This window comes from Epinephelus moara, chromosome 5 (assembly GCF_006386435.1).
Source record: "Epinephelus moara isolate mb chromosome 5, YSFRI_EMoa_1.0, whole genome shotgun sequence".
Classification (NCBI taxonomy): domain Eukaryota; kingdom Metazoa; phylum Chordata; class Actinopteri; order Perciformes; family Serranidae; genus Epinephelus; species Epinephelus moara.
In genome coordinates this window covers 39,626,721-39,638,753 of record NC_065510.1, presented here as the reverse complement: position 1 = coordinate 39,638,753, position 12,033 = coordinate 39,626,721, and the positions used below count along the sequence as shown (strand labels likewise).

General features: G+C 40.0%; 1 protein-coding gene and 1 non-coding gene across 5 annotated transcripts in view; one reads left to right on the top strand and one right to left on the bottom strand.

The window, feature by feature from the left end:
* Positions 1 to 12,033, bottom strand: part of tbc1d1 (TBC1 (tre-2/USP6, BUB2, cdc16) domain family, member 1) — a 65,350-nt gene that overhangs the window by 33,064 nt on the left and 20,253 nt on the right. For all 4 annotated transcript variants that reach the window (XM_050045640.1, XM_050045643.1, XM_050045641.1 and 1 more), the window contains 3 exons: positions 4,290 to 4,871; positions 234 to 323; positions 34 to 138 (listed from right to left, as the gene is read on the bottom strand). In XM_050045640.1, the coding sequence (XP_049901597.1) occupies positions 34 to 138; positions 234 to 323; positions 4,290 to 4,871 (777 nt within the window). The remainder of the gene's footprint in view (positions 1 to 33; positions 139 to 233; positions 324 to 4,289; positions 4,872 to 12,033) is intronic.
* trnat-ugu (transfer RNA threonine (anticodon UGU)) lies at positions 3,097 to 3,169 on the top strand. The gene has a single exon. It is a non-coding gene; the product is annotated as a tRNA-Thr (tRNA).

The following is a 12,033-nucleotide window of genomic DNA, read 5'->3' as shown; positions in this document are numbered from 1 at the left end:
TACTATCCTATTCCTTTATCATCCATCTCTCACCAGTGATTCGTCTGTGCATTGGAAGACATAGCAAACAAAGTGGCAGCTTCCTCCTTCCACCGTCTCTCTGCAAATGAAGCCAAAGTGATCAACGTGACGAATACCCTGGAAAGAAAAGACCATGTGTTTTAGGATTTAGGATAGGTTTAAAAATCACACACAATCCTAAACAGGTGATTATGTATAGAAGTGCCTCATACCTGTGAGCAGAAGGAGATTTCTCTGAAACTTTTCTCTATGGCAACTTTCTTAGTGTCCGGACTGACCAAGAAGATCTGAGACCTGCCCACCTTAAAGACAGAAAAACACAAAGACAAAAACAAACAAACAAAAAAACAGTTAGACTCGTGAATCTAACTCTCTCTGTGTAGGCATGTGGTTTCATAGGCTTGTGGTCTGTGCTGTGTGTGAATCTGTGTGTGGTGTGGTCACAGGCTTAAAGCTGGGGTAGGCAATTTCATTTTGATGTCACTGGGAATAAATTCTATAAAAATCTTTGAGCATGTTTTAATTCAAGTGGACTGAGAGAACACTTAACTTACAGACTTTAGAGAATCTAGCCTGCGATGGGAGACTTTGGTCAATCACAGGCCATTTCAGAGAGAGGGCATTTTTATTGGCTGTTCTACAAATGCAGATGTGTCTGCAAGTCCTTTAAGTGAAAGCCTGACTCAATGGTGGAGAATCTTGCAGAGAAAGTTGCTATTCCAGCATTGGCTACAACTGCCTAAACTGCAAAGCAACCCAAAAAACGGAAGACGGACTTATCAAAAAACGTCAATACAGACAAAGTGTTCAGAGTTGAAGAGAAAATGTTGCTGATAGTTGAGGCCTTCTGCTAACCAGAGCAAAACGCTTACGGCAGCTGCCTCAAGTCCACATTTATGTAGCTGATAGTAGCTAGAGCCTCAGCCAGAATATGTCCTCCCTGCCAAAACAGACCACCTCGACAGACCCCCAGTCAGCCGCCACAGCAACCCAAATCCAGCCAGTGCAAACCCCAGCTGCGGGAGTCCAGACAGCCTCACTGGATCAGCAAACTTTCTTGCCGCTCTTACACTTCAGCCCCCAACTGAAGGCCTATCTCCCGAGTTGCTGCCTGCTCCCCACCCAGGGAAGCAGTCCACAGCAGGGAACTGTGGGGTGTCAAGCAGGCTAATTTTTGTCTCATTTGTGGTTCAATAAACAAAGAGTGAAAGAGAGCGGGGCAAGGAGGGGGTGAGTGAATGTGTTCAAACAACTCTACAATCAAATAAGATTAAATAAAACAATGTATGGGAAACACTAGGTTTCTGTATGAAGCGTGTGCATATGCACGTGGTTGTCTAGTGGGCGGGGCTTATGACAGTGAGGGGAGAGCTGCAGGAGGATTTTTAAATTCTGCCTTTTTCAGATTTCTGTCTACCCCAGCTTTAACTTGTTATGGGCTGAGTCCAAATTTCTCACACTGAAATTTCAGCAATGCTTTTGGCATTTTTCTAACATATAGATGTGTTTAATGGTAAGAAAGCCGGCATCAGTGGAGTCTGTCCCTAAGTGACCTGCGACAAATTTGTCAAATGAGGCAGTTTCATTTCTTCTCTTGTCAGAAAGTACCCATGAATTTCAGGACAGTTCCACTTTAGGGGATCTTCCCATTCATACCGTCACTAGGACATGAGTCACTATCACTCCTAAACCTCAACATGGGACTCAGGATTTTGTAATAACCAAGTGACCTTGTGTCTGTTAAATCCCAAGTCTTCACACTCTGTGAGCGCAGCTATTCTTTCTGTGAACAAGTTGTTGTTCAATATTCTTCTGTATCAAATACAAATGACATAATCAGACTCCTTCAAGAGGAAAAGGGGATTTCATCTGTTTGTTTAAAACTGAGGTGATGATGTCACCAGGATGAGGTTATTATGTCTACTACCCCTGTCAGCAGCAGGATATATCATCAGTGTCAATAATATGTCTGTATTTGCTGAGAGGGACTGCAGCAGGCCCTGGCAGTTCCTGTGCCAGTGGTCACCATTTCCTGTCTGGAGGACAAACAGGAAAACTGTTGGCAGCAGGTCACTGAGGTCAAACAAAGGTGAATTAGGGGAGCGTGACTGAGCTCAGTTTAAGCAGCAGTCAGCATTTGCTCTTGCTGAGTCATTAAGGGATTTATACGTTTCTCTCTCTTTTGTTCTCTCCCTCTCTGGGCTTTATGAGTGACTGAGAATGAGGACTTGTTATTAAGGGGAATCCAAAATTGCACTTTACAGCACCACAAAGTTCTCTTCTTATTTTCAACATAGACATTAAAGGAAAGTATTGTGTGTGAACTGGAAGAACTCCCACTGAAGAGTGTTTGTCTAAAACAATGCAAACAAAGATGGTATCATTTTTTTCTCCATTCTGAGAAAGGCGTCACAATTTGTGTAATTTTATCATGTGACCAAGCCTATTGCGGACTGCCATGCACACACAGAGCGTAAGACTTCTGCACCACCCAACACATTTCTTTTCCTTCTGTAACTCCCACACTGTCAGCACAGAATTTCTTTGAAATGCAATTTTTTGGTCCCAGGTAAGGATGCCTAATGAAGGTCCATGAAACATCGCATTTGTTACAAACTCACTGATGACAGCCTGGAGGAATTCAACATTTTCTTTTACATGATTTTATTTTCCTTTGTACCTCTCTCAAGGTGTAAATCTCTGCTCTTCTATCTTGTAAAACACAGGGTGCTTTCACACCTAATGTTGGGTTCATTTGGTCTGAACCAAGGGGGAAAAAAAGATTCATTTTTGCATTTAGTTCTGGTCTGGTTCCTGTTCACACTGACACCTAACAAACAAACTAAGAGGAGTAAACATGAGGTTATGCAGACTGAGGGGTAACTGTTTTGGTGTTATGCAGCACTTTAATGCTTCTGATGTGTGTATTTATGTTCTTCTTTGTCACAAAGCTCTTGAAAAAACAACTGATTATCATTATAAGATTACATATCAACCACATGTTATGAATAATGAGTACCAGGTATACACAGGATGAAAAGGAGGCATTTGTACTGTAATCAATCAGGGCTCACAGGCTCCTTAGCTCAGGGGTTAGAGCACTGGTCTTGTAAACCAGGGGTCGCGAGTTCAAATCTCGCAGGGGCCTAGTGAACGTTTTGGTGTGGCAGTAGCTCAGTCCACAGGGACTTGGGTTGGGAACTGGAGGGTTGCCTGCTCAAGTCCCCGTCCGGACCAAATACGGAGCCTGGAGTGGAATGGGCACTGCCGAGGTGCCCTTGAGCAAGGCACCCAACCCCCCAACCTCTCGGGGCGCCTGTCCATGGCAGCCCCCTCACTCTGACATCTCTCCACTTTGTGCATGTGTAGGGCCTGTTTGTGCATATGTGTGTATTTCGGACCTGTGTGTTAATGACAACAGAGTGAAAAAAAATTGAATTTTCCCTCAGGGGGACTAATAAAGTATATGGAAAAAAAAAAAAATTAAATAAATAAAAATATTACTGTGGGATCACTGTCACACTTTTTAATGAATCAACTGACAACAGTGCATAGACTCTGATTCAAGAGCAGCTGTTTCAGCTTTTGACCTTTTAATCACAGAAAATACCCCTGCTGACGTGCATTTGTGTTACCATGGTTACTAAATGATTCGCATAAATAGATTATATACTTGGCCTTATTCAGAACAATCGCAAGATCGCTTCCTGAACAGATTTCAAGATCAGCAGGTGGATTAATTAGTAGTTTAACTTTTGGATTCATGCTAAAATCACATATCTGCTATCGCATAATGCTGTGGTTGGTTCACTCTGTTTTCACACTACAAGGGAACCACACCAAAGTCCACTTAGAAGTGGATTGAGACCTATCTTTTCAAGCAGTCTCAGTTTGGTTGTTTGGTCCGCACCGGGGTTCGACAGCTTTCACACTAGCCTAAATGGACCGTACTAGCCGGGCAAACTAATTGAACAGACTAAGTGTAAAAGCACCCTAAAAGCAAAGGTCCTGTACACTGTTGTGTGTGAGTGAGGCTCAGATTATTAAAGTTGGTGTGTGTGACCATTTAACACCGTCTTCTCTATTGTCTATCTCTGCAGACAAGGCATATGGTCCCAATGACAGGCACATGGCAGATGTAGTTATTGATATTTAGTTTGATTTCTTGGGAAGCAATAGTTGTAATGAGTTATAACTATCAAAAAGTGTAAAAAAAAAAAAGGCGCATACTTAGCTACTGTTGGTGCGTGTGTGTCTATAACAATTACCGTGAACAACATGGTCCTGTTCTCCTGCAGGCTGGTGGGCTGTACTCCAGTGGAGTGCGTGTGTGCATCACTAGTGTTGGTGTGAGAGATCTCTGGTGAGAGTCCATTCTCATCGAGGGCTTGCAGACAGGGAAAGCTGGGGTCTTTTTTAAACAGGACAGGACGTTTCCCAGTTGTTGGGCTCCCTGCCGAACCATTACCAACGCCACCACTCTCAAGTCCATTGGACTGAAAGGCTAATGCCCTCCTCAGCCCACCCACCAATCCCCCGCTATTTCCTCCTTTATCTCCCGTCCCTGAGCCATGTGACTGGCTGAACTTCTCGATGCACTCATCAATCAGGGCAGGAGGGGCTTTCTTGTGAGCGACACTCACACGGCCGCAAAACAGCACCTCAAACTTCTTGGCAAAGGCTGTCGGAGACACAGCAGGAGCCACGGAGCTTGTCGTTGAGGAGAGAGAAGAACATGTATCAGAGGGCTCGCTGCCTCCGGTGGAAGTTTTATTGGAAATGGTGGCGATGTCATCGCTGCGCGCCGAGCTCTTGCCAGCTTGCCTCAACGTACTGATGATCTCAGGAACCTGGAAGATAGCAAGCAGGAGATAAGAAGTTGTAAAAACTGTAATAAAACATTTTTTATCCAACAGTTAGTTCAAACCAAGTAATTTGATTGGACAAGAGGCATTCCATGAGTGCGGACATAGTATAACACTGGGACTTGCATGTATCACTCCGCCTTACGGGTGTTCTAAACAGTTTATTGCATAATCCTTAATTAGCCTACATTAACTTTCCCTGTAACAAACTTAGCCCCTCAAAGATGAACATATTTCCACAAATAACATATGAGTTAAATAATGAATGGTTGTCAGAAGAGAATTAAGGGAAGGAAGAGGCCTGGATACTTCACTGCAAACACCCAGGTGTGTTCATATGACATCAGCCGATGTTGCAACCTGCAGTGTGATTAAGCTGTTAACTCATCAGAATCACACATGCCACCAAAGTGACAATCAACAGACTCTTATTTCACTGGTTGCACAGTAAATGGAAACATACTGCTAAATGTACTTGATACAAAATATTGCTGTCATGATACTGGATTATCTAACTGTAATACAAAACCTTGAAAAATATCAATGTTCAATACTATTTATGAAACCACAAGGAAAAAATCTAATGGAGGACATTCAATATATAAATGTTTTATTGAAAGATAAATATAACAACATGACAACATGGACTTTTCTTTTATTGGATAGTAGCAGTTTTCAATAATTATTTCAATGATCAATAAATTGATATTTTTGATAACACTAATACAAAGTAGCTGGCCTGCAGTAACATGTACCTACACAAAGTAGCAAGCCAGTGTGCAGGAATGTTAATGTGTTGCTAAGAAACCGTCCCGTTGCGAATGATTTGTGTTGGTTGAGCCAAATAAATGATCAGATAAACAAATCACAACCCGTTGGCATTTATTACTGTGAACTCAATGGCGCCAGTAGAACTGTTGTATAAAGGCAATATGACAAGAGAGGAAGTGCTGTAATATAGCTGTATAAAATAATTAATTAATTTCAAGTGGCCCATGGACAGCTATTAACATGAACACATCCATTTTAGCATTAAAAAAAGAACAACCACCTTAAAAACGCTTAACTCAGAATACAGTACTGACTGGCTTGAAAGCCAGGACAAGATGAAACCTTAAGGTGAAACTACATCAGATGTAGCATCCCATCTGTCTGCATTCCTAACCAACCAGGGGAAGTAATCAATGCAGCCATCTAGACTCTGTGTTTACAGCAATGTGACAGAGACATGAAGTTCTTTTCTAGTTCTGCTAGACTACATCTGCATCTGCAGCTCTACATTGTGGAACCTGTTTAAGTTTTTTTTTTTTTCCTATTAAAAAAATTGCAACTTCTATTAAGAAAAATTTTGCAAAATCTATCAAGATGATATTGTGGATCAAATATGGTAACAATGGACTGATTTTGACATAGTACACATACATACTACTTCCTTCAACTTCAAGTCTTGGCAAATTAATTCTTTTAGTGTTAAATTAATGTAAAACAAAGGAATGAGTGCGCATGTATGCTTTCAAATACAGGTCATTTCTATTAAATGGGCTTTAACACTATGGTCATCGGTGCAGTCCTTTAAGGAAGATCTCTAATGTAACACCTCAGACTTATATAATAACCAGTGTTGGGGGTAACGTGTTAAAGTAACATGTTACTTTTTAGCAGTAATAAAATAATATAACACGTTACCAACAGGATTTTGGGTAATGTTATTGCATTTGCAGTGTCACGTGATGTGTTACCATTCAAAATAAACTGTTTATTGCCATTTTGTTTGTTGTGTTAACCTCATTACTTGTTTATTGTGTTTTATATCATAGGCTGATAAATATTTACCTGTATTTTATAATTATTGGACTTTGATCCTCTGCCTGTCAATCCCTGTGTCCAAGGCTATTCATTTATTTCAAATGGTCTAGGCCAGTGGTTCCTGACTGGTGGGTTGCAGTCCAAAAGTGGGTCATGGGTCCATTCTGAATGCACCACAAGTGACTCGTAAATGTGTCAAGTTTGCAAAAAGTAAACTTTATTTTGAAGTACAGTGAATTTCTGGAAAAGAAATCTGGACCGTGTGGTTGGCGCGTTGGGAACCTCTGGTCTGGACTATTAAATTGTTCTATATCATCACACGATAATTAATATAAGCAGGGATTTTAATACAAAGTGGTAACCACTGTATGCGAATGTGTGAATGGGTCAGACCTGCGCAGCATTGGATTTGAAATGAACTGTAATAAACTGGAGCTTCTGTGGTTTGGTTACCTGCTGTGACACAACTCATCCATTCAAAATGCCTATTTGTTCTTCTAACGTCACTTTGGTGAAAGTAATGCCAAGTAAGTGAAAGTAGTGCAATAAGTAACTTATTACTCTACACAGAGAGTAATATTGTAAATTTATTACTTTCAAATATAGGTAATTAGTAATATGTAATATATTACATGTTGAAAGTAACACTAATAATAATTGGCCGAACTTTTAAGTATTTCTTTTGCACTAGCATCATATCCATTGCCATGATAAAAGCTATTTCTTTATTTCTATAGTTGGAATTTGACTGGGGGCTCATGCTGCCCCAGCACTGATGGCACATATCCAGAAACAGGTGGCTGCCTACAGTCCCAGTAGTAGGTAAACACTGAAATAAACACTGAATACATACTGAATGTTTTTCCATTTATCAATGTAGACGCCACACCTCACTATGAGCTAACCTGCCAAATGGTGTAATGTGTGTTATGGTTCCCTGAAATAGAGCAGCCCCTGTGACGTCTTCCTGTGTTGAAAAGAAGCTGAACTGGGACCTTTAGTCTCAAAGTAGGCTTTGTACTCTCTTTTCCTTTATTTGATTCCCTTCATTCATCCTGACCCCTCCTTTCCTTTTTTTCCTCTTCACTCTCTCTCAATAAACTTTGGTTACTCAGTTTTTCTCTGTAATGTCTACTTTCATTTCTTATAAAAGTATTTTAAGCTGAATTTGTTTACCAGTATCCCCATCTTGACAGATTTGTATTGTGTGTTTTTGGGATATTGTGTGCAGGCTTAAGCTCTCAGTGCTTCACTGTTTGTTATGTGTGTGAGTGAAAGACAGAGAGTCAGACTATCCAAAATGGATCAATCTATTCCTGGTCTGCTCTGAATCCATGAACCGTGACCATTTCCATCATCCACACATACTCATCATTTTGGCATTAAAACAAATACACAGTAGGACACGCAAACAGGGATACACACTCGCATACACCCACATACACATTGTAGCAGAGACTCAAAATGCAACTGAAGAAGAAAAGGAGAGCAGAAATATGATTAACTGAAATGCTCCAAAACACAAAATACACACTCACCAGACCTGTCAAGTGCTCTCACAGAACTATCATAAAAACACTTTATGATAAGTACAATGCCTCTGTACCTGATGTAGAGCCAACCTGTGCTCAAAGTGTTGTACTTTTGCCAAATGAATTTAAAAATAACTATTTCTGAAAGGGAACATTCTACTGTGTTGTGCGAGTCCCTGTGAAATAGATATTATCTATTTTTTTGACTTAGCACATGGACAAAAAAATATGTGCGTGTTTGAGCTCTGTAAATGAAAGAGCAAGATTCAAGGAAAAACAAGATTAAAAAAAACCCAAATTGAGTTAATAGAAAACTGTAAACAATTACAGTGTTTTTCTTACACTCCTACATAAAATATGACTTAATAGTGTCAGTGTTAAACAATAGAACAAAATTTGGCTTCCTTATAACTTGTTAAGTTCACAGATAAAACAACTGCTAGACACATTTTAGCCACAAATACAACATGCTTACGTTATTAGCAAAAGCCTATGACATTTAACATTGTGTAAATTAGCCTAGTGGCTACCGGACTTTTCCTCTACTCATATAAAGCTAAAAACAATGGCAGCATTTAACAAAGGTAACGTTACAAAATTTGGCACCATTATAATTCACAAAGTTCACCAACAAAACAATTGTCTTCTACCAGACATGTTTTCCCCACATATACAATATGCTAACGTTATTAGCAAAAGCCTATGACGCTTCCTGTTGCATACATTTAAAAAGTAAGTAAAAGCTTCTTTTCCACTGAGGGAAATTGTTTTCAGCTTACAAAAATACACAAGAAATCTGCATCACTGCAACATGTAGTTATATTTCTGGGGAGGTGCATGGCAGGCTATGGCGTAGGGTACACATCTATGCAGCTAAAGGTACACTGATGATTCAACAGGAGGTATGAACCCTGCTTAAGACATTTGAAGATGTTTTCAAGGGCTGTGTTAAATCATGATGGGTAGGCCTATTTTTCACACATATCTGAAGTTTCATAATTTGACATTTTTCAGCAGCATGTTGTTTTACTGCAGTAGGTTTTATGCTATGCTTACTCAGCAGCTTTTAATCCCAGCTCCTTATTGATATCAACAATTAAAGTTGCATAACAGGGGCCACAGCTCTGCCTCTCTGTCCCTACACACACTGCGTCTCTGGCTGAAATCCCAAATGGATCCAGCAGTCAGGATGTAGCAGTTCATCATAAAAAATGGAGCATGGCGAGCTGAAAACATTTACTTTCTTCTGAGCAATTATACACACTCACTGCCATCTATAAACTTTCTCCAGGAAACTGCAATAAAGACAGAGATTATATGTTATACTGATTTTGTATTACTTGGCTGTGAATGTAGTTTATATAAGCTATGTAAACACAAATTTTCATACTTCACAGATGCAAGCCTGTCTGGTAAAAAAAAAAAAAGAGAGAGAGGCATCGGAAACAGAGCAGAACAGCAGAAAATGCTTTGCTGCTCTTGTCCGACTTCCTGAATATTCATGTCCAGATTGGACCATTTATCATTCCCATGCCACGCACAAGATAATAGGAACATTCCCTGTATACAACATACAGTATATTCTATCAATTTGTGGATAATCAAGCAAGATCTTATGCAAAAGTACTTAATGTGATTTAAAGTACTTTGCAAGAAGATAATCTTTGTTTTGTGATGCAGGGGGGTTGTTCTTGTAACCTAGACAGGTTTGCAGATAAGTGGGCAGTGGGGGTTAAATGAGGGCAACCTAGAACAAATGAACTGTCACTCAGTCAAGGCTCTCCCTCACACAAAAATAATTTTCTGTACCCACTGTTTTTATGACTAACAGAGGATTTCCATGACCATCAAAACAGTCAGACACATTGCTTGCGTCAGTTTTAAAGACAGGCAAGCAATGGACAAATAGAAGAAAAATAAAGAGAGGCTAGGTAAGATTAGATACACAGGCTTGGGGAAATTTCAGGAAGGTATGAAGATATGAAAAAACAGATACTGCCCAAAACCGAGACACCAGGGCCCTATTTCACAAAGCAGGCTCAACAAACTGAGCCTAATCCTGATCTCCGAGTTGACTGAGCCCGAGCTAGGAAACTCTGAGTTTTCGGTTCCAGAGCAGCTGATCAGAATTAGTACATCAACTCTTGAGTATGTTCAGCCTGAGGGAAGCTCGTTCATGGCGAGCACCGAAAGCCATCATCAATGAAGCGCAGGTGACATGATTTTCAATGGCAGAAAGCATAGTTAAAAGCAGAGCCAATGGGTAATGTGAAGTGATGTTATGTAATGTGATGCATTAAAGCCTGTCTAATAATCAGAAAGTCTAGACACACTTTTATATCTTCACAGTGTTCATATATTTTAATATAATTTGCTATATCTTCTTAATCAGCTGTAATCTGATGGGGCCCAAACACACACAAGAATATTGTACAGACTGGTAAAAGTTTTGCTTATACTTACGTCATTCTGTCAATATTAGGCTGAGGTTAATTGAATTGCTGAATTGCTGTGAAATGACTTCTGATTCACGTAAACTCCTTCATGCTCAGATGGAGCTATGATGGGAATGTTGAGTCCCACAGATGCAGCCTATTACACCGTGGAAATTTTTGAATATGAAAAGTATTCATAAATCACTGCATAATGTATCCACATAGATTCATTTCTTATTAACACTAACAACCCTGCAATTCTCTGGAATTCCTCTTTGATGATCCGTTCTGATTTATGCCCAGGGAAAACCACAAAACACGGGCAAAAATCTTTTCAGAGCCAGAGGCACTTTTCTTATGGCCTGACAAACCGTTGCCTTGCCGATGTGTTCAGTATCTCCGATGTTATAAAGAAAACGGCCGTTGCCGAAGAATCAAAGGGCAATGCATAAAATTTGCTCCGATGATAATGCGAATGCATGATGTGTAATAATATTTTATATATCTGGGTGGAAATGATTATCAAGATAAATGACAGTGTGGGGTGAAATTATATCTTTCATATTGACACTCCTCCGAGAAAGATAAGACATCCAAATGGGGTCTAATCACCATCTTCTGACGCAACAGCCCCTGAATAAATTTTGCCTTAACATCCACGACTTAATTCACAAAAGGACACACAATGTCTCTCCTTCCTGCTACACGCTCACCAGGCTATCAGCCTCAGGCTTAGATGAGGCAAACCTGGCGCAGGCACCTGCCACTCACAGAGTATGCTGCCATAGTAACTGACTCATGGTTACACTGAACTGGCTTTGTAAAACGAAAAAGCCAGAGTTTCCCTCATCTCAGGCTTAACATGCTCAAGAGTTTTCACTAATCCTGCTTTCTGAAATAGGGACCAGATCACATAAGATCGCAGTGTTTATCAGATAGTTTCTGGGTGTCAGGCAATATAGTTTCAAGAAGCCAACAGCAGGGACTACAATACATGATTGAAAGATACATACAAAATGTTAACTGTTATGAACAAGGCAAAATGACGCAATTCTGTTCAGAACAAAAAAGGAAGAAGTAGGTAGTAGGAGAAGTAAAGACGAAGGATGACAAGACCTTTAGTCAAAATTGCTCCTGCACCGCCGGGTGTGTGTCTCCCTTTTCCCTCTCTCTGTATCAGTTAAGTACTATATGTACCGTAAAACTCGGAATATAAGTCGCACTGGCATATAAGTCGCAGTCTATTTTTTAAGGTCTCAAACAGGGAAAACAAGGTTTTATATTACTATTTGTTAATAAAAATGTTATACAAGTTATTCCTACACTGTTTCCCTTTATTTTTTAATTTGAAACACATTCAAAACACAATAACCT